At 42.3% G+C, this 23,428-nt stretch overlaps 2 protein-coding genes across 2 annotated transcripts; one reads left to right on the top strand and one right to left on the bottom strand.

Annotated features, from left to right (window-relative positions):
• The first annotated feature begins 7,548 nt into the window (after positions 1–7,548).
• Positions 7,549–21,050, top strand: pllp (plasmolipin). Its single transcript, XM_084171404.1, has 4 exons — positions 7,549–7,877; positions 10,109–10,279; positions 17,286–17,402; positions 20,135–21,050. Exons 1-4 carry the CDS (start codon positions 7,731–7,733, stop codon positions 20,240–20,242), a joined length of 543 nt encoding a protein of 180 aa, XP_084027530.1. The 5' UTR covers positions 7,549–7,730; the 3' UTR covers positions 20,243–21,050.
• Positions 21,051–21,054: 4 nt separating this feature from the next.
• arl2bp (ADP-ribosylation factor-like 2 binding protein) lies at positions 21,055–23,407 on the bottom strand. Its single transcript, XM_084171403.1, has 7 exons — positions 23,300–23,407; positions 23,097–23,166; positions 22,919–22,980; positions 22,712–22,818; positions 22,503–22,588; positions 22,143–22,239; positions 21,055–21,986 (listed from the first exon to the last, which is right to left on the bottom strand). Exons 1-7 carry the CDS (start codon positions 23,316–23,318, stop codon positions 21,879–21,881), a joined length of 549 nt encoding a protein of 182 aa, XP_084027529.1. The 5' UTR covers positions 23,319–23,407; the 3' UTR covers positions 21,055–21,878.
• Positions 23,408–23,428: the final 21 nt, after the last annotated feature.

Raw genomic sequence — 23,428 nt, 5'->3', positions numbered from 1 at the left:
CAACCTAACCAATACAACACAGGCAACTTATAGAACACGTAATCAGACACAAACGGACACAGGTGTGACAGACAGACAAAAGCAATCACACATAGAAACATTCAACGGTGGCAGCTAGTACTCCGGGGACGACGAACGCCGAAGCCTGCCCGAACTAGGAGGAGGAGCAGCCTCGGCAGAATCCGTGACATAGAGGGGTTACATCCTGCCTGGACCTCACAATGGCTTCTAACTCTGTTGCATCTATGTGTGAATGGAATGGAATAAATGATTCTACTGTTGGAAGTGATCATTTCCCGATTTTGTGTACCATGAACTTTGATGTTACTATTCCAGATAGGGTACCATTCAGAAGATGGTGCTTTCATAAAGTAGACTGGGAAAAGTTTGGTGATCATTGCTTAAAGTGTGTTGGACAGTTGTCTTTAGACAGGCCGGTTGATGTATGTGCTGCCTCTGACCTCTCTGATTTTGAGTGCTACAAATGTGTATGTACCAGTGGGTGAGAAAAGGAAGGTGGTTCCTTGGTGGACTGAAAAGTGCGCTGCGGCTATTCGAGAAAGAAATAGGGCTTACAGAGTGTTGCGTAGGAATATGACTCCTGAGTATCTTGTTGATTTCCAAAGGAAGAGAGCTTTAGTACGTAGGGTCATTAAGTCTGTCAAGAGAAATGCATGGAGACAGTTCTGCTCTACAATAGGCAGGGGTACTGAGCTGGGGGATGTATGGTCTATGTTGAAGAAGATTACTGAAAGAAGCAAGTCCACTTGAATTCCAGTTTTGGTTATGGGTCAAAAAATGGCCGTAGCTGATAAAGAAAAAGCTGACTTGTTGGGGAAGACATTTGCTAGGGTACATAGTGGGGTTACTTTGGATGAAGTATATAAGCAACGCAGGTGTGAGATTTTAAATGCTCATGTTAATGTGTATAAGAAAAGGGATACTGCTGACTCTTCTTTGGATGCTGATTTTACCATACATGAGATGCATTTAGCCTTTAGGCTATGGATATACAGCCCCAGGTCATGATCAGTTGTGCTATGTAATGTTTAAGCATCTACCTGATGAGGTCATGCATGTTCTTCTGTGATTATTTAATACGATTTGGAGTGAGGGGGTTATACCTTCTGGTTGGAAACGTGCAGTAAAATTACCTTTTGTAAAGCCTGGTAAGGACTCTTCATGTGCTGACAGTTATAGACCAATAGCACTGACCTTTAACTTGTGTAAACTGATGGAAAAGATGACAGTCAATAGATTGTCACATTTCCTGGAACATAAAGGTTTATTGAGTCAATGTCAAAGTGGATTCCATAAAGGTAAATCTACTTTGGATGGTGTAGTCTTAGTAAAGGTGAGCAATGAAGTTGAAAAAACTCTGGTCATGAAAGAAGTAATGGCTTATGACACTATGTGGAGAGAAGGCCTACTGATTAAGATGAAAATACTTGGTATTGGTGGGAGATTATATAACTGGGTTTTGACCTTCTTATTTAATCACTCTTTTCGAATTAAAATAGGATCCATTTTATCTGATGCCTATGGAGTTGACAATGGTATTCCTCAAGGCAGTGCTATCAGTCCTATTTTGTTCAACATTATGATTAACGATGTGTTTTCGAATGTAGGTAGGGGGCTTCCCTGTATGCTGATGATGGAGCTATTTGGAAGAGGGGAAGGAATGTCTCTCACGTGATCAAATCTATTCAACAAGCTATAGTGGATGTTGAAAGATGGTCGATTGACTAAGGTTTTAAATTGTCAGTGGCAAAGTCTTGTTGTATGTTCTCGAAGAAGAAAGGCTGTTAATATACAGTTGTTTCTTTATGGACAGCCTATGGGGAGGGTTTCTAAGTACAAATATGTATGTCTATGGTTCAATGAGCAATATACATGGAAAGATCATGTCATAAATGTTGAAACCAAGTGTAAGAAGGTGGTGAATCTCATGCGCTCGGTCTCTGGTTATGAATGGGGTGCTGACAGACAATCGTTGATGGATATTTATAGAGCTCTGATCAGGACGACAATTGATTACGGGTATATAGTTTATGGAACAGCGGCAAAAGACTTGGCTTCAGAAGCTGGACAGAATCCAGTATATAGCTTTAAGGATATGTGTTGGTGCATTTAAATCAACATATGTATGTGCCTTACTAGTGGAGGCAGGTGAGATGCCTTTGGATATACGGCATAAAAAATTGTCATTCGCTTATTGGGTTAGGTTGAAAAGCTGTGAGGTTGAGCATCCCACTGCTACTGTTCTAGATGACTGTTGGGAATATACTAGTAGACAAGGCAGTGGTTTTGGTTGGACAGTTGGAAAGCTTGCTGATGAGAGTGGTTTGAGGGAGTTAGAGGTTGGCCCTTCTGTGGTGATAGGGGATGTTCCTCCATGGTTACTTCCAGATCCTGTTATTGAGCTAACCTTGGTAGAGAAAAGGAAAGATTGGTCAGAAGTCAGTAATATAGGGAAACTGGTTGACAATTACATTGGTCGGAGTTTATATGCTTTTCACAGATGGATCCAAGGACTCAGATAGTGGGTGCACAGGAGCAGGCGTTTACGTTCCTGAATTTGATGTGCAGATATGTAGAAGACTAACAGATGAACTGTCAGTATACTCAGTTGGAGTGTTGGCGATAATAGTTGCCCTCCAGTGGGTGGAGGACTTACAACCTGTTAGAATTATAGTATGCTCAGATTCTCTGTCTGTATTGAATAGTTTATCATCTGGTAAATCTAATAGGAGTGACCTACTATTGGAGGTATTCATGTTATTATGGAGAATTTAGAGAATGAGTGTAGTAGTGAGATTCTGCTGGGTCCCAGCACATTCGGGTGTGGAAGGGAATGAAATTGTAGACCAGTTAGCCAAAAGAGCTTTGAAACTAGATATAATTGATATTAATGTTCCACTGGGTAGAGGTGAGGCCAAATGTAAGATCAGAGCCATTTTGATAGATGTGTGGCAGAAGAGATGAGACTCTGGGCACATTTATATGCCCTCCAAAGAAAGGTTGGTGGACCAAGATACAAAGGTCAGAACAGGATGGATTAGGTGGTGTTTGCTCGATTGCGCTTAGGACATTGTACACTGAACTTGTCATTAAATCTGGTTGGCAAGCATGTGAATGGTTTGTGTCTGGAGTGTAGGTTGATGAAACAGTGGAGCATGTGTTGTTATATTGTTGTAAGTATGTTGAAGAGAGGGAAAGATTGAAGTGTAGGGTCATTGAGGTTGAACGGGGTTGGGGGGGTTTGGAAGTGATGTTGGGGATGGGGGAGGGTCTATTAGAAGTTAGTAGGGCTCTTTTTTATTTTCTCAGAAGTAGTGAGTTAGGTAGGAGGATTTAGAAATGTTGTAAACCGTGATTGACCACACACTTCAGCACAGTAGGTGGCGGCATGCACCTTTAACGTTGGTTTGCGAACCGCCATTATATCATAGAAGAAGAAGAAAACCCCGCACTCCGACGCCTATGGGTGGGGAAAATAAAAAGAGATGTCAGACTCATTTGAAGGTAAGATTGTTTAAGTTAACGTTGCGAGTTAGCTTAGCTAGCAAGTTAGCTAAAGTTACTGCCTACCAGGCCAACACAGCCACCAATTAGCTGAGAACTGCTAACTTTGGCTAACTTAGCTAGAAGCTAGCTTTGCATCGCTTACCAATATAGCTAGTTCTGAAACGTGATAACTAAAGTAGATCAATATTTCCCTACACAAATAACTGCTAACACCAAAGTGTGTTCAAAACACATTGTTGTGGACTCCTTTTTAAAGACCATGAGTGGGAAACGGATGCTATGGAGCGGTTTGTGCCGACTGTGTTCACCTGGACATCCACTCCAAAGCCATAATCAGAAAAGCTGCAAGGTAGGCCTAACCCCAAACTAACTAACTATTAGTTTATTATAAACTGGGTGGTTCGATCCCTGAATGCTGATTGGCTGACATCCGTGGTATATCAGACCGTGTACCACGGGTATGACAAAACATTTATTTTTACTGCTCTAATTACGTTGGTAACCAGTTTATAATAGCAATAAGGCAGCTCGAGGGGTTGTGGTATATGGCCAATATACCACGGCTAAGGGCTGTATCCAGGCACTCAGCATTGCATCGTGCGTAAGAACATCCCTTAACCGTGGTATATTGGCCATATACCGCACCCCCTCGTGCCTTATTGCATAATTATACCACTTGTCAGGTAGACTCATTCATCAACTGTAATGTGTTTGTCTGTGTTACATTGAGGCTGCCTGTCATGGAGAGGATGCACCTTCAGAGGAGCCAGATGAGCTAAGGTAGTTGTCTATTATTACGTGTGTATTTTTTCTGTAATTTTCAATAGTTCATGGCTGATTTATGTAACCTAACCTTATATCTGCAGTGACTCACTGGATGAGGACCCTCAAGCTGAGAACATGGCTTGCTAAATTATGCTCATGTATAGACTTGCTATCTGAACTTCAGTCACTTTAGTGTTTTTGTGGGTAAATGCAAGTAAATGTTTTGTTATTTTTCTGTAAGCGTTCTACTAACAGAAAAAGAACTCCCAAGTATTAATTTGTTGTTGACTGAACAAGGGGTAGCCTAAACAAATGGTTAAGGGTCCGGTCCGCAAGTAGTTTCGTTTTAGAACAGCTTTATGAATGTAAAATGTGGCCCGCCAATGCACGATAGAAATAAAAACACGTAGCGCCGGTATTATAGGTCATATCTTTACACGGTAATGGCTAAAATAAAGCCATTTTCTCTGAGGAAAAGAGGGACACTTGGCTAGTGCGTTGGCTACAGAACCTGGCTATGAAATGCAATGGCCATCTCAGTTCCCGGGCTTGAACGCCATTCAAAACCTGTGATTGGAATTGAAGAGGGCAGTTCATAAGCGTAGGCGAAGGATATCAATGATCTGGAAAGATTATGTATGGAATGATCTAAGATCCCTCCCAATGTGTTCTTCAATCTCATGAAACATTTTAGGAAAAGGCTCAGTGCCATTTTCCTCACAAGGTGATATATTGAAAGGTATTGAAAACACGGGTGCCAATACTTTTTAAACAAAATCTCTTTCTCTGAGCAATTGTATTAGTATTAAATAGTATAAAACAGTTGTTTTAATGTAGCATACAATATAGCTCAGTATTTGTATTATTTATTTTATACAGTATTTTTTGCTCATCTTTATCAAGGGTGCCAATAATTTTTGACCTGACTGTAAATTCAAATCTAGGTAGTGTTTTCAGTAGTTAATTCATTTTGTGCCATGTCGCGGTGTAACTAACTACTGGAACTACACACTACTTTTTTTGCAAAAATAAAATATTGGTGGAGTAAGCAATCATTTCCTTTCTTGTTCGGCATCAGAACAGCCTTATTCTCACTTGAAACATTGTTTTTGTGTTTAATAGGCTAAATTACACATTCTGTTAACATATGACCACAAATTGATCTGTTCTTGCAATTTGTAGTCTATGACATTTCATTTTACATTACATTTTAGTCATTTAGCAGACGCTCTTATCCAGAGCGACTTACAGTTAGTGCATACATTATTTTATCGAACCCACAACCCTGGCGTTGCAAACGCCATGCTCTACCATTTCAGACTTACATGTGATAATTTTTCACAAAGTAGGCTAGTTTGGATGTAGTGAACTACTTTTTCAAAGTAACTTCAGTTAAGTAAACTACACTACCAGTCAAAAGTTTGGACACACCTACTCATTCAAGAGTTTTTCTTTATTTTTACTATTTTTTACATTGTAGAATAATAGTGAAGACATCATAACATTGAAATAACACAGATGGAATCATGTAGTAAACTAAAAAGTGTTTAAAAAATCCAAATATATTTTATATTTGAGATTCTTCAAATAGCCAACCTTTGCCTTGATGACAGCTTTGCACACGGTTGGCATTCTCTCAACCAGCTTCACCTGGAATGCTTTTCCAACAGTCTTGAAGGAGTTCCCACATATGCTAAGCACTTGTTGGCTGCTTTTCCTTCACCCTGCAGTTCGACTCATCCCAGACCATCTCAATTGGGTTGAGGTCAGGGGATTGTGCAGGCCAGGTCATGTGATGCAGCACTCCATCACTCTCCTTCTTGGTCAAATAGCCCTTACACAGCCTGGAGGTGTGTTGGGTCATTGTCCTGTTGAAAAACAAATGATAGTCCCACTAAGCCCAAACCAGATGGGATGGCGTATCGCTGCAGAATGCTGTGGTAGCCATGCTGGTTAAGTGTGCCTTGAATTCTAAATAAATCACAGACAGTGTCACCAGCAAAGCACCCCCACACAATAACACCTCCTCCTCCATGCTTTACGGTGGGAAACACACATGCGGAGATCATCTGTTCACCCACACCGCATCTCACAAAGACACGGCAGTTGGAACCAAAAATATCAATTTGGACTCCAGAGCAAAGGACAAATTCCACCGGTCTAATGTCCATTGTTCATGTTTCTTGGCCCAAGCAGGTCTCTTCTTCTTATTGGTGTCCTTTAGTAGTGGTTTCTTTGCAGCAATTCTACCATGAAGGCCTGATTCACACAGTCTCTTCTGAACAGTTGATGTTGATGTGTCTGTTACTTGAACTCTGAAGCATTTATTTGGGCTGCAATTTCTGAGGTAACTCTAATGAACTTATCCTCTACAGCAGAGGTACAGTGGGGGAAAAAAAGTATTTAGTCAGCCACCAATTGTGCAAGTTCTCCCACTTAAAAAGATGAGAGAGGCCTGTAATTTTCATCATAGGTACACATCAACTATGACAGACAAAATAAGAAAAAGATAAGAAAAAATCCAGAAAATCACATTGTAGGATTTTTAATGAATTTATTTGCAAATTATGGTGGAAAATAAGTATTTGGTCAATAACAAAAGTTTCTCAATACTTTGTTATATACCATTTGTTGGCAATGACACAGGTCAAATGTTTTCTGTAAGTCTTCACAAGGTTTTCACACACTGTTGCTGGTATTTTGGCCCATTCCTCCATGCAGATCTCCTCTAGAGCAGTGATGTTTTGGGGCTGTCGCTGGGCAACACAGACTTTCAACTCCCTCCAAAGATTTTCTATGGGGTTGAGATCTGGAGACTGGCTAGGCCAGTGTGATTTTCTGGGAAAAAAATTCTCAATTTGTCTGTCATAGTTGACGTGTACCTATGATGAAAATTACAGGCCTCTCTCATCTTTTTAAGTGGGAGAACTTGCACAATTCGTGGCTGACTAAATACTTTTTTCCCCCACTGTAACTTTGGGTCTTCCATTCCTGTGCGAGACAGTTTCATCTTTTGACTGGTACTGTATATTTGTCTTGAGGGAAGCTTTAGTGTAGCTTAACTTCTTCCAGTGTGAAGTAATTGATAGCTTGGTAAACTATATATTTTCATAGTAGCTTCCCCAACACTGCTCATTCCCCCCTAGGCAACCTCGATTGGCAGGACAAAGGCCTACAGAAGATCACTATATACCTACTTCCCTGTACTCAAACTGGTTGCTGTTGTTAATGTGTCACTAAGAGGTTCCACCTAGAGAGAGAGCGAGAGAGCGAGAGAGAGAGAGAAAACATAAGGCACCTGTTAGACTAGAAAAGGTGGTATCAACGGCTGCATTCCCCAGATCTGTATATTTGCTCTGGAAGGGTTATATTCTCTCAGTTGGGACAAAAGGAAAGTTTGTTTGTTATTGTTGGTCATAGTTGTGTGGATTTGAGGAATGATGTCAGACTTTCCAGCTAAAGTGGCCACCGAGACCAGCTCCCCCCAGTCCCAACAGGGAGGGTCCAGCTTTCAGCTTGGCAGTATTTCCATGGACCGGGGCTTGATCAAGAGCATCCCTGGAATCCTGATGCTGGCTGAGATAGTGAGTGACAAATACCAGTTTCACCTTTGTATTTACTTGATCCATTATCAAATCAAAGTTTATCGGTCACGTACACAGATTTGTAGCTGTTATCACAGGTGCAGCTTGTGTTTCTAGCTCCAACAGTGCAGTAAAACCTACCCAGTTCATTTTTCCTTCTTTCTCTGTCCTACTCCTCATCTGCTAGGCTAATCTAAATCTATGTATCTTTTCAGAATCCCTGTTTTCTTATTGTTTTGTACGGGCTTGAGTAATACCTAGTGGTTGCTAAGAGTTGTATTAGTGGACACACACAGGGACATTAATCAGGTGACAGCTTGTTTTATTTTAACATAAATGAAGAATAGTTTTATGCAAAATGTCCTGTGTCTTGAATATGTGTTATGTTTATATATTTACATAATGTATTGGTAATTAACAGTACATTCAGAGAGTCATATATAAAGCAGATATTTTAATATGATGCCACTCCCTTTGAGCCTGTAGTACATGTGACTGACCCGGCTAGGTGGGTCTCTGCACTAGGCTTCATATCACACCCTTAAATCCATTTCAATAATTAAATGAGAAAGAAATATCAGGACTCACACTGTTCGACTTGAGTACAGTAGTGCATAATTGTTAAATGCGTGTGTCAACAGCCATTACCCATGATTATAGACATCTCATAACACAAGAAATCACATTCCTACTATAACTGAGCATTACCAATAACATTCATATGAATAGCTGGATCCTGTGATGGTATTGTGCAATCATGTCAACTCACCCAGATATTTTGAACCCTGATGATTTTGTGAGCCCTTATCTTGGATCTTCTATGTTCATTATAGGTTTACTGCAGTTGATTGTTAATAGTTCACGGATATACGCCCACACACCCTACACGAAAGCAGACAGGCACGCTCAAACACACACACCTTAAATTGATACAACTTAAACAAACCTGCCTCAGGCCTCAGATTGACTCCAAATAAAGCCTTTCACAGTACCAGTCTGCACTGAGTGAAGATAAACTAATCGAGGGACTACCTGAAAAGGGGTTAGTTTGAAAAACAGTTGTTTAGGAAGTGATCATGCTAAATTTAAGTAATATATAGAAATTCTCCTGACTGTAGGCCTATTCTTTGGCAATATTCTGTCTTCATGTGTACACTGTAGCCCTTTCCTGCAGTAAATGACCAAAAGCGCCCTCTTTGGCCTCATGGGTGGAATGTTATTAATATTTTTCATAATTTCATAATTAATACAGATTTCTTTTAAACTGACAAATCCGGTGTTTCTATGTCAAACAGTTTTGTTATATTTCAGTCTTCTGTGATGTTTATAAAGTGTAATATTGGTATGCAAACTCAAAACCGAAGACATTTCAACTCTATATCTGACATGGTACTGGTGTCTTCTTTTATTTAAGCTCATAACCATGTGTGTGAGGTGTATACTTCTGTTTTGAAGTAGATGTGTTTAAGACTACCAAGAATCACTCTGTGTGGCCCTCACTGATTTAGCCCACTGTAGTAAAGGTTCAAGCTTGTGTAACACCTTGAATATTTGCTATTTGTGTGCTTATACTGTACTGTATATTAACACGCTCACACTCCTCTGAAACTCAATAGAGAGAGAAGAAAAAGTCATTGACAATTGATGAGATATATCAATGTTTTTTAACAACATGTGGCGCCCTATTTTTCATTATTAATACATTCCATGTGACAACTTAATGTAAGTAGATTTATGCAAATGTTTAAAAACAGAACAACTATTAAAACTTCATTCATTTGAATGTTGTCATATTGAGTGGTTAGAGTTAGGGATACAATACGAGAGGGAGTAAGAATGAGGATGTTATGCGTACGCTAAAAAAATTGACACCTCATTATCAATCTTTGACACATTTACCAGGTGCGTGGGTAAACCTGCAGATCAAAACTTGATGCTTAAATAAATATTTGGATTGAGAAAGAGTTCTGTTTGCCCTCCCGATCTTGTCTGGGAAACTAAGTAATACTGTCAAGGTTATTTGACAGAACTATTATATCCCTGTCTGTGCTGCTAATTAATGCTCAGTGGGTAGTGTACATTACTCCCAGGTCTTCTACACTGCTCTTCAATAGGGCACTGACCTGATCTGGCGTGAAGACTTGGATTGGAGCCTCAATGGAAGGTTCACCTGTTCAAATGTCACCTAAATGTTTCTGAACATGTACCTTGTTCTGTCTCACTCTCCTCAGGGTCTTGGCCTGCTGCAATGGGCTCTGATTGCCAATCCCTCCTCCAATATTCCTGCCTATGGCTGGGTGATGTTTGTCGCCGTGACGCTGTGGCTGCTCACCATTATCCTCTTCTTCATGCTCTTCTTTGGCGCCCATCACAAACTCAGCTCCGTGCCCTGGCCAATGTTGGTGAGTGTCCTAAGCCACTAACCTCTGGTGTGATTGCTGACCTGACCTCAGGCTAAAAGGTTTATGTCATGTGTGGGTCGTTCTATGAAAATGGTGGCTTTTTTTACCAGCCAATTATTTAAAAATAGATTATTATTTTTTACAGAAAATGTTGTCAGACAATAGTTAAAACCCCTTAACAATGCAAATTAACATAAATAACAGCTTTATATATTTTGGTATTTGTACTACATTAAATACAATTAAAATGCTTGTGTTGCTTTTTTGTCACTGGTGTTACCTATATTTTAATGACGATTCAGGCTTTCCAGAATGTAATTTGACTATTTAATTTGCATATATAATCAAAGACAGAAAGCGTTAATAATAATATTAATACAAGTTTTTTATTAGTAATCATTTACATTAAACAAAACACATTTTTCTATAATAACACCAGTGACGGTGTGACACTCTGGCTCCGGGACTTTTATATTTGAGCCAGGGTGTATTTGTTTTGTTGGGTTTTGGTTTGGTTATGTTGGGTTTTGGGTGTATTTCTATGTTTGCAGTTCTGTGGGGTTTATGTCTAGGTTTGGTCAATGACTCCCAATCGGAGGTAACGAGTGTCAGCTGTCGGCTCGTTATCTCTGATTGGGAGCCATATTTAATCTGATTGTTTTCCTGTGGGAATTGTGGGTTTTTGTTCCGTTTCGGTCAGTGTACCGTGGACTTCATTGAGTCGTCTTTTTGTTTTGTAGTTCGATAACGTTTGTTTAATAAAGTCATGTTTCTTGGACACGCTGCGCCTTGGTCATACTTAGACGACATAGACGACCGTGACAGAAAAACCCACCGTAAAAGGACCAAGCAGCGTGTCAAGCGGCAACAGGACCTACCTACACAGGATTTATGGACGCCTCCAAAGGATTCATGGACATGGGAGGAGATACGGGCTGGAAAGGGTCCTTGGGCACAACCGGGAGAATATCGCCGCCCTCGTGAAGAGCTGGAGGCAGCTAAAGCCGAGAGGAGGTGGTATGAGGAGGCAGCACGGAGTCGAGGCTGGAAGCCCGTGGGTACTACCCAAAAATTTATTGGGGGGGGGCTAAAAGGGAGTGTGGCGAAGTCAGGTAGGAGACCTGCGCCTACTCCCTGGACTGACCGTGGAGAGCGAGAGTACGGGCAGACACCGTGTTACGCAGTAGAGCGCATGGTGTCTCCTGTACGCAGGCATAGCCCGGTTCGGTACATTCCAGCTCCACGTATCGGCCGGGCTAGATTGAGCATTGAGCCGGATGTCATGAAGCCGGCCCAACGCATCAGGCCACCAGTGCGTCTCCTCGGGCCGGCTTACATGGCACCAGCCTTACGCATGGTGTCCCCGGTTCGCCTACATAGCCCGGTGCGGGTTATTCCTCCTTCCCGTACTGGTCGGGCGACGGGGAGTATACAACCAGGTAAGGTTGGGCAGGCTCAGTGCTCAAGGGAGCCAGTACGCCTGCACGGTCCGGTATTTCCGGCGCCACCTCCCCGCTCCAGTCCAGTACCACCAGTGCCTACACCACGCACCAAGCCTCCTGTGTGTCCCCAGAGTCCTGTGCGTCCTGTTGCTGCTCCCCGCACTAGCCCTGAGATGCGTGTCCTCAGCCCGGGACCACCAGTTCCGGCACCACGCACTAGGCCTTATGTGCGTCCCCAGGGTCCAGCATGCCCTGTTGCTACTCCCCGCACTAGCCCTGAGATGCGTGTCCTCAGCCCGGGACCACCAGTTCCGGCACCACGCACTAGGCCTTATGTGCGTGCCCAGAGTCCTGTGCGCCCTGTTGCTGCTCCCCGCACTAGCCCTGAGATGCGTGTCCTCAGCCCGGGACCACCAGTTCCGGCACCACGCACCAGGCCTATAGTGCGTCTCGGCCGGCCAGAGTCTGCCGTCTGCCCAACGGCGCCTGAACTGCCCGTCTGCCCAACGGCGCCTGAACTGCCCGTCTGCCCAACGGCGCTTGAACTGCCCGTCTGCCCAACGGCGCCTGAACTGCCTGTCTGCCCAACGCCGTCTGAACTGTCCGTCTGCCAAGCGCTGCATAAGCCGCCCGTCTGCCATGAGCCTTCAGAGCCGTCCGCCAGACCGGAGCCGCTAAAGCCTTCCGCCAGACAGGATCAGCCAGAGCCTTCCGCCAGACAGGATCAGCCAGAGCCTTCCGCCAGACAGGATCAGCCAGAGCCTTCCGCCAGACAGGATCGGCCAGAGCCTTCCGCCAGACAGGATCAGCCAGAGCCTTCCGCCAGACAGGATCAGCCAGAGCCTTCCGCCAGACAGGATCAGCCAGAGCCTTCCGCCAGACAGGATCAGCCAGAGCCTTCAGCCAGCCATGAGCAGCCAGATCCGTCGGCCAGCCATGAGCAGCCAGATCCGTCGGCCAGCCATGAGCAGCCAGATCCGTCGGCCAGCCATGAGCAGCCAGATCCGTCAGCCAGCCATGAGCAGCCAGATCCGTCAGCCAGCCATGAGCAGCCAGATCCGTCGGCCAGCCATGAGCAGCCAGATCCGTCGGCCAGCCATGAGCAGCCAGATCCGTCGGCCAGCCATGAGCAGCCAGATCCGTCGGCCAGCCATGAGCAGCCAGATCCGTCAGCCAGCCATGAGCAGCCAGATCCGTCAGCCAGCCATGAGCAGCCAGATCCTTCAGCCAGCCATGAGCCGTCCAGCCAGGATCCGCCAGAGCCGTCCAGCCAGGATCCGCCAGAGCCAGCCAGCCAGGATCCGCCATTGAGTCCGGTGCTGTCCCTTAGCCCGGTGCTGCCCCTTATCCTGGTGCTGCCCCTTAGTCCGGTACTGCCCCTTAGTCCGGTGCTGCCCCTTAGTCCGGTGCTGCCCGTTAGTCCGGTGCCGCCCCTTAATCCAGTGGGGTTTAGTTGGGGGGTGGTCATATGGAGGAGGCTACGGAAGCGGATAGTGACTAAGGTGGGGTGGGGACCACGACCAGGGCCAGAGCCGCCACCGTGGACAGACGCCCACCCAGACCCTCCCATAGACTGTATGCTGGTGCGCCCGGAGTTCGCACCTTTAGGGGGGGGTACTGTGACACTCTGGCTCCGGGACTTTTATATTTGAGCCAGGGTGTATTTGTTTTGTTGGGTTTTGGTTTGGTTATGTTGGGTTTTGGGTGTATTTCTATGTTTGCAGTTCTGTGGGGTTTATGTCTAGGTTTGGTCAATGACTCCCAATCGGAGGTAACGAGTGTCAGCTGTCGGCTCGTTATCTCTGATTGGGAGCCATATTTAATCTGATTGTTTTCCTGTGGGAATTGTGGGTTTTTGTTCCGTTTCGGTCAGTGTACCGTGGACTTCATTGAGTCGTCTTTTTGTTTTGTAGTTCGATAACGTTTGTTTAATAAAGTCATGTTTCTTGGACATGCTGCGCCTTGGTCATACTTAGACGACATAGACGACCGTGACAGACGGTAACACCAGTGACCAGTGACAAATCTTCAGACTATTTTATTAAAACCAGCAGGAACAGTAAGACCAGTGACTAATCTGCATAAAAGATCCATCTAAGATGGTGGCCACAGTAGCTCAAACCACACTTCAGAAATTGTAAATAAATCACTTAATCATGTGATTTGATCAATTATTTGAATCAAATTTGCTTTGACACATCTTAAGGCTTCGCATGAAATTCCCAAATTAATAATCAAATTGCTAACATATGAAGAGAGAGTGCAGACTCACCATGTGCTTTTCAAAACAGCCCGGCCTCAAATGAACCTTTGACCCAGTAAGAAGTTGGCAAGGATGTAGCATTTTTATTTTTTATTTTGGTGGGGTATGGTAACACCAGTGACATGAAATTGAGGGAAAGATATTTCCTGTAAATTATTTATAATATTTAGTTCATATTTAAGTTTTTTAAGTAATCCACTAAATCACTATCTTACTTTCCTTTGAATTATGACATTTAAAGTGGGAGAAACATGTATATTTTTTACAAAAAATACACTATATATACAAAAGTATGTGGACATCTCTTCAAATAAGTGGATTCGGCTATTTCAGCCACACCCGTTGCTGACAGGTGTATAAAATTGAGCACACCGCCATGCAATCTCCATAGACAAACATTGGCAGTAGAATGGCCTTACTGAAGAGCTCAGTGACTTTCAACGTGGCATCGTTATAGGATTCCACCTTTCCAACAAGTCGGTTCGTCAAATTTCTACCCTGCTAGAGCTGTCCCAGTCAACTGTAAGTCAAATCAAATCAAATGTTATTGGCCACATGCGCCGAATACAACAGGTGCAGACATTACAGTGAAATGCTTACTTACAGCCCTTAACCAACAGTGCATTTATTTTTTAATAAAAAAGTCAAATAAAACAACAACAAAAAAGTGTTGAGAAAAAAAGAGCAGAAGTAAAATAACAGTAGGGAGGCTATATATACAGAGGGGTACCGGTGCAGAGTCAATGTGCGGGGGCACCGGCTAGTTGAGGTAGTTGAAGTAATATGTACATGTGGGTAGAGTTATAAGTGCTGTTATTGTGAAGTAGAAATGTTAAGGAGCAACAACGGCTCAGCCGCGAAGTGGTAGACCACACACGCTCACAGAATGGAACCGCCGAGCAGTCGCACACAAGCCTAAGCTCACTATGCACAATGCCAAGCGTCGGCTGGAGTGGTGTAAAGCTCGACCCCATTGGACTGTGGAGCAGTCAGTGGTGTAAAGTACTTAAGTAAAAATACTTGAAAGTACTACTTAAGTAGTTTTTGGGGGTATCTGTACTTTACTATTTATATTTTTACTTTTACTTTTACTTTCCTAAAGAAAATGATGTACTTTTTACTCCATACATATTCCCTGACAGCCAAAACTACTCGTTACATTTTGAATATTTAGCAGGACAGGAAAATGGTCTAATTCACACACTTATCAAGAGAACATCCCACTGCCTCTGATCTGGCAGACTCACTAAACACATGCTTTGTTTGTTAATGATGTCTGAGTGTTGGAGCATGCCCCTGGCTATCCGTGAATAAAATAAAAAACAAGAAAATGATGCCGTCTGGTTTGCTTTACAGTGCATTCAGAAAGTATTCAGACCCCTTTACTTTTTCCACATTTTGTAACGTTACAACCTTATTCTAAAATTGATTAAATAAATATGTTTCCTCCTCAATCTACACACAATACCCCATAATTACAAAGCGAAAACAGGTTTTTAGAAATTGTTGCTAATTTATAAAAAATATTAAAAACAGGAATACCTTATTTACATAAGTATTCAGAACCTTTGCTATGAGACTCGAAAATTGAGCTCAGGTACATCCTGTTTCCAATTATCATCCTTGAGATGTTTCTACAACTTGATTGGAGTCCACCTGTGGTAAATTCAATTGATTGGACATGATTTGGAAAGGCACACACCTGTCTATATAAGGTCCCACAGTTGACAGTGCATGTCAGAGCAAAAACCAAGCCATGAGGTCGAAGGAATTGTCCGTAGAGCTCTACGAGACTGGATTGTGTCGAGGCACAGATCTGGGGAAGAACACCAAAAAATGTCTGCATAATTGATGGTCCCCAAGAACACAGTGGCCTCCATCATTCTTAAATGGAAGAAGTTTGGAACCACCAAGACTCTTCCTAGAGCTGGCCACCCAGCCAAACTGAGCAATCAGGGGAGAAGGGCCTTGGTCAGGGAGGTGACCAAGAACCAGAGGTCCTCTGTGGAGATGGGAGAATATTCTAGAAGGACAACCATCTCTGCAGCACTCCACCAATCAGGCCTTTATGGTAGAGTGGCCGGACGGAAGCCACTCCTCAGTAAAAGGCACATGACAGCCCGCTTGGAGATTGCCAAAAGGCCCGTAAAAGACTCTCAGACCATGAGAAACAAGATTCTCTGGTCTGATGAAACCAAGATTGAACTCTTGGCCAGAATGCCAAGCGCCACGTCTGGAGGAAACCTGACACCATCCCTACAGTGAAGCATGGTGGTAGCAGCATCATGCTGTGGGGATGTTAATACTAAATTGTAATTATTTTGCACTATGGCCTACTTATTGCCTTACCTCCATAACTTACTACATTTGCACACACTGTATGTAGATGTTATTGACTGTATGTTTTGTTTATCCCATGTGTAACTCTGTGTTGTTGTTGTTTTTATCGCACTGCTTTGCTTTATCTTGGCCAGGTCGCAGTTGTAAATGAGAACTTGTTCTCAACTGGCCTACCTGGTTAAATAAATAAATAAATGAAAACCTGCTCCAGAGCGCTCAGGACCTCAGACTGGGGCAAAGGTTCACCTTCCAACAGGCCCTCAGACTGGGGCCAAGACAACGCAGGAGTGGCTTCGGGACAAGTCTCTGAATGTCCTTGAGTGGCCCAGCCAGAGCCCGGACTTGAATACGATCGAACATCTCTGGAGAGACCTGAAAATAGCTGTGCAGCAACGCTCCCCATCCAACCTGACAGAGCTTGAAAGGATCTGCAGAGAAGAATGGGAGAAACTCCCCAAATACAGGTGTGCCAAGCTTGTAGCGTCATACCCAAGAAGACAAGGCTGTAATCGGTGCCAAAGGTGCTTCGACAAAGTACTGAGTAAAGAGTCTGAATACTTAAGTAAATGTGATATTTCAGTTTTTTATTTGTTATAAATGAGCAAAACATTCTAAAAACCTGTTTTTGCTTTGTCATTATGGTGTATTGTGTGTAGATTGATGAGGGGGAAAAAATATTTCATCAATTTTAGAATAAGGCAGTAAAGTAACAAAATGTGGAAAAAGTCAAGGGGTCTGAATACTTTCCGAATTCACTGTATCTGATATTTTTTATTGTTTTTCCTGGTGGTTAAGGCGGGGTCAGGAAAGACACCATTGTTGTAGAATGACCCGTGTAGTCCCTGCTATGCTGCATTTTTGCTATTTATTTCAAAGTTATTTTGTAATTGTTATTCAATGTAAAATATAATTAAAATAAGATGTAGGTTGTATTCATCAACATCTGTTCTCTATCTTGTAGGTTATGGTGTATAATGCTGTGGCAACAGTTTTGTACCTCACAGCATTTCTGGCCAATGCTGCATCAGTCGCTCCTTACAGTTCAACATACTTCTATGGCTGTATGGCAGCTTCTGCGGTAAGTCTAGAACAGACAATTTAATATCTACAGATATACAAAGACATGCAGACACTAGACAGAAACATAGATATGTGGGCTGTCTGACTTGTTAGTTGGTTGGCCAGTTGTGATCAGTTGATGAGCGACAGAAACACATGAGAAACCCTTGTTTAGACAAGCGCACCCCTTACATAGGGCCACATAGACTGAGACTGAGTACATTCCGTTCAATACTTGCACATTTTTCATATTCACAATATAACCTTCCACAGGAAGTGCTGATATCTACGTTCTGTACACAGTTATATGGGTAGGATGAATAGAAAACACAAGTGTGTTTCTGGCCTAAATGTTTGACTAAGGAGGCAGAACTGATGCGTCATGTGTGCACCTGACTGTGACCGGTTCGAAGATAAAGAGAGAGGGAGCTAGAAAAAATATAAGGTAGATTTACTTTTATGGTGTGGTCTCTCTCTCCATGGCAGTCCTAGCCAGAGTCCATTTGCTATTTACAATGAGGCACATGACCAAGCCCCTTGGTCTTCCTGGGAATTACTCAAATGTAAATGTTTCACCATTCATACATATGTAGGATTTTAATTTGAGACAGTTTGCTACAGCAGGAACATAATCCTACAGCAACAGGAAATGTGAATTATGTGGATTATAAGAAGGGACATTTTTTATGGGGTTGATACATTTTTCGTAAGAAAAACAAAATGGATATTACAAACTTCAGAAGCCTTTTTTAAACCAGAAATACACTACAAGTTCTCCTGCAACAAGGTGATCAAATTAAGATCCTACATCATAGCGTGTTCAAAGTCTTGTATCTCCTGCCTTTTACAACCCAGGAAAACAGTAGCCAGGTGACTCTAGCCAATAAACATTCCCCTCCTATTTTCACAAACATCACAGTTTGATGTAGGTCAGGATTCAGTATTTATGTACAGTACCAGTCAAAAGTTTGGACACACCTACTCATTCAAGGGTTTTATTTTATTTTTTACTATTTTCTACTTTGTAGACATCAAAACTATGAAATAACACAAATGGAATCATGTAGTAACCAAAAAAGTGTTAAACAAATCTAATTATATTTGAGATTCTTCAAAGTAGCCACCATTTGCCTTGATGACAGCTTTGCACACTCTTGGCATTCTCTCAACCAGCTTCGTGAGGTAGTCACCTGGAATGCATTTCAATTAACAGGTGTGCCTTGTTAAAAGTTAATTTGTTGAATTTCTTAATGAGTTTGAGCCAATCACTTGTTGTGACAAGGTAGGGGTGGTATACAGAAGATAGCCCTATTTGGTAAAAGACCAAGTCCATATGTTGGCAAGCACAGCTCAAATAAGCAAAGACAAACGACAGTCCATCATTACTTTAAGACATGAAGGTCAGTCAATACGGAACATTTCAAGAACTTTGAAAGTTTCTTCAAGTGCAGTCACAAAAACCATCAAGCTCTATGATGAAACTGTCTCTCATGAGGACCGCCACAGGCAAGGAAGACCCAGAGTTACCTCTGCTGCAGAGGATAAGTTCATTAGTTCAACTGTTCAGAGGAGACTGCGTGAATCAGGCCTTCATGGTCGAATTGCTGCAAAGAAACCACTACTAAAGGACACCAATAAGAAGAAGAGACTTGCTTGTGCCAAGAAACACGAGCAATGGACATTAGACCGGTGGAAATCTGTCCTTTGGTCTGATGAGTCCAAATTTGAGATTTTTGGTTCCAACCGCCGTGTCTTTGTGAGACGCAGAGTAGGTGAATGGATGATCTCTGCATGTGTGGTTCCCACCGTGAAGCATGGAGGAGGAGGTGTGGGGGTGCTTTGCTGGTGACACTGTCTGTGATTTATTTAGAATTCAAGGCACACTTAACCAGCATTGCTACCACTGCATTCTGCAGCGATGCGCTATCCCATCTGGTTTGGGCTTAGTGGGACTATTATTTGTTTTTCAACAGGACAATGACCCAAAACACACCTCCAGGCTGTGTAAGGGCTATTTGACTCAGAAGGAGAGTGATGGAGTGCTGCATCAGATGACCTGGCCTCCACAATCACCCGACCTCAACCCAATTGAGATGGTTTGGGATGAGTTGGACCGCAGAGTGAAGGAAAAGCAGCCAACAAATGCTCAGCATATATGGGAACTCCTTCAAGACTGTTGGAAAAGCATTCCTCATGAAGCTGGTTGAGAGAATGCCAAGAGTGTGCAAAGCTGCCATCAAGGCAAAGGGTGGCTACTTTGAAGAATCTAAAATATAAAATATATTTTGATTTGTTTAACACTTTTTTGGTTACTACATGATTCCATATGTGTTATTTAATAGTTTTCACTGTGTCTTCACTATTATTCTACATTGTAGAAAATAGTAAAAATAAAGAAAAACCCTTGAATGAGTAGGTAGGTGTGTCCAAACTTTTGACTGGTACTGTATATGTAGATAACATTTTGTTTTTGTTTGGGGAGAATGTAGCTACAATATGTTTGTGTCATGTTTGTTGTAAGGCATATGGCATGACAACGAATGATGATAGAGGAGTTGGCTGCAGCCCATAGAGATCTGGCACCTAGTACTGGCAACCTGCCTGCCCATCATCAACATTGCCAGTCAAAGATTCAACAATCTCAATTAACTGACATTCAAGGAAGAAGAATGAATGCAGGCATGTATCTTATGATAATAACATTCTTCTCTCATCTGATTGTCTCTTACTATGTGTTTGTCTCTTGTTCAGTTTTTTGGCATCGTGGTGACTTTGTTATATGGAGCCAGCACCTTCTTTTCCTATATGGCATGGAAGGGGGATGGAGGTAATGCAGCCAGCAACTCTGGTCCTGCATAGGACTACTCTACTACCTATCCTGATAAACCGTCTCCATACAGAGAGACTTGGACAGTGTGAACCGAACAGTGTGTCACAAAGAAGAGATTCTAAACCTTTTCATCAAAGGATTAGTATTTTTATATACGGTATACTTTTTTTAAAGAAGCTAGACATCAATATACTTTTGTTATGTCAAAATGGTGACTGGAGTGAAGACTGGAAGCATTTTGCAGACCCTTTCAGTGTGTTGCTATGGTAACCCCACCACTGCACATCCATCAGTACACTCACTCATCATGACTCACTCACATACATGCTCCCATACATAACCACTATGATCACATACTGTAGGAAAGTGTAATGAATGATACATCTATTTATACTGTAATAAAGGCGGTAGGTAGCCTAGCGGTTAAGTGTTGGGCCAGTAACCGAAAGGTCGCTGGTTCGAATCCCTGAGCCAACTAGGTGAACAATCGGTCGATGTGCCCTTGAGCAAGGCACTTAACCCAAATTGCTCCAGGGTTGCCTTAAATAATGGCTGATCCCTGGCCGTGACCCCACTCTCTGAGGGTGTCTCAGGGGGAGTGGGATATGCAAAAAACACATTTCCATTTCACATGTGTATAATATACACTTGTATATGTGTGAAATAGGACAAATGTAAGCACCCACCTAATTATTATAATACTTGTAGATACACAGGAATCCTAATGGAAATGTGTTTTTTTATATATTTTTTTCACCATTGTGAAGACCAAGAGAATCATGTGTGCTGTTTATCCATATCAGTACACCTTTCAAATAAAGTCGATTGTGATTTTACAAAATGATTTCATGTCTTTATTTGAAACACACTCTTATTTACAGGCAATGGGACGGACATAAGACTATGTACAAACCAGTGACATAAATACATTTCATTAAAACACTTAATATTATTCTCAATAAGACTACTACATAGGACAAATGTTGTACTAATATTATTGAAATTATTTTACAGAAAGGGATCCCATTGGTTCAAATGAGAAAGAAGGATCTGAGAAAGCACCAACGACCAAACAGTCTAGGGCTGAATGTACCAGGTTTATTCTTTCAGGCTTCATATACTGTTTGTTGTGGAGGGCTATGAGTACAATCAGGATTAGGGGGAAAACATTTCTAAAGTGTTTTACCATTGCTGGTGCATATAGTCCTCCTTACCATCAATGCCAAGGGCTGAGTAACTAGGCTACTGTTTAGTCTGTCTAAAATGCTTGACCTACAAAAACACCTTTTGGCGTTTAAGAAAACTTCAGACACTCGTGTTACTAATGTAACAGGCACAAAACTCAACAAGTCATTGAGTTCACAAATGTAATAAAAAAAATTGTACCCCACCGTGAGGACAAAGGTGTCTATCTTAACCAGAGAAAGGCAATACGTAAAATATTGCAAAATAAAGACAAACCTGACTGACACCATTCCCATTGCAAACCTGCAACAGTTCAAATACAAAAGCTGGGAAAAAGACAGATGTTCAAAATGAGCTAACATGTAGTCCCCTATGAATGGAGGGCATGGGCAAGACGAACAATTTTGTTCTGTTGTCAGCTGCACAGTGCACTATTGGTCAATGCGTATGTTCGTGTGTTTGGGGATGACTCTTTATTAGTTACTTCAGTTCTGTTGTTGTTCTGGAGGTGATGGGTTTGGAGGATGTAGAGCTGAGAGACCTCACCACTAGGCCATCACTGAGGTCAAGCCCTCTGCCCTCCCTCTCCTGCAGACAGAGGAGGCATGGGTGCGGAGACAACATCACACAACCACAAAGAGGCAGAATCCTCTACAATTTTCTCTCAACAAATCACTAGTACAGATCCTAAAATATACTGTTATAATGTACATCCAATTCCAAACATTCTGGGTTTTTACTCACTGCTCTGTAATCAATGAACATTTCCTTGAAGGCCATGAAGTCTGTAAAAGTAAGCAACATGTCAAAGATGTCTCCTGACACTTCGTCTTTGTGCTGCCTGAAACATAAAAAAGAGAGAGAGAAAATGTATTTTTGTGAAATGAGAAACAAATACAGTGAGGTATTTGGTTTAAAAGGGGCAATGTGCCACCTACTGCAGTGGTTCCCAACGAGGGGTGCTAGGACCCCTGGGGGTACTTGTGAAGACTCATGAGACCATAGGCTTACTGGAAGAGCAAGTTGGTGGTACAGTAACCAAAAAAGGTTGGTAACCACTTAGTGGCATGTAAAATTACTCCTGAGTGGAAATGGTTTACATACTTGAGTAAATGGGTAAATGTGCTCATGTTGAAACCGGGAATTCTCTCCATCAGCTGCTGCTCAAGTTGTTTCTCCAGCAGCTCAATCTGAGGAGGTAGAAGTAAACATCAGAATATGTATGACACTTTCACATATAGTTTTTTAAGACCCTCTACCTTACTTGACAGTTGATGATGAGGGAGGCAGATGAACAGAGTATAGTGCCTTACATATTCGTTGAAGATGAGTGTATAGGTGAGTTTGTTCTCCTCTGAGTCATCAAACTCCAGGTAGTGTTTCTCCATGAAGCTCTGTTGCATGTGCTGGAAGTCGTCCTCTGAGTAGAAAATGGAGTAACATTAGCGAGCTATCCATTTAACGTTGATAAACTGAAACATGTCTAGACCACAAAAAAAAAAATGTTTTGTCCAATTTACCCATGATGATGTCTTCAATACTCCCAATGACAGCATCAAAGGCTGCATCTGCATCTGATGAGCTGGGGAGAATAAATCAGTCAGCAACCTAACATATAAACAATGACCATTATCTTCTAAATTAACGTTACCTCATTCACTCACTTCCTCATAGACATACAGACACACGCACACATACTTTGAAACAGCAAAATTCTCCTCATCCAAATCCACCATTTCAACGATGTTTTCTCCACCACCCAGCAGATCTTTCAAAAAGACAAGACATTGCACAATACATTAGATAACGTTAGCATTTCAACATTATATCCTAGCTGAGCAATCGTTGCTATATTTCTCTGACTTTATTTTCGTATGACTTAAAATTAGTCAAGAACTCACTTCGCTCTTTAACGTCCATTCGTAATCTATTTAGTTAGCAAACTACGTGGCTGGCTGTCTGTCTGATGGATTTTCGGTAATCGCTACCAAGGCAACAGAAAAAAATGCTCCCTTCAGTAAATTCAGTCC

Source organism: Coregonus lavaretus (assembly GCF_964263955.1).
Source record: "Coregonus lavaretus genome assembly, chromosome: 11".
In the NCBI taxonomy this organism is placed as follows: Eukaryota; Metazoa; Chordata; class Actinopteri; order Salmoniformes; family Salmonidae; genus Coregonus; species Coregonus lavaretus.
Note: the sequence above shows the minus strand (reverse complement) of the source record. Positions and strands in the feature narration are given on the sequence as shown.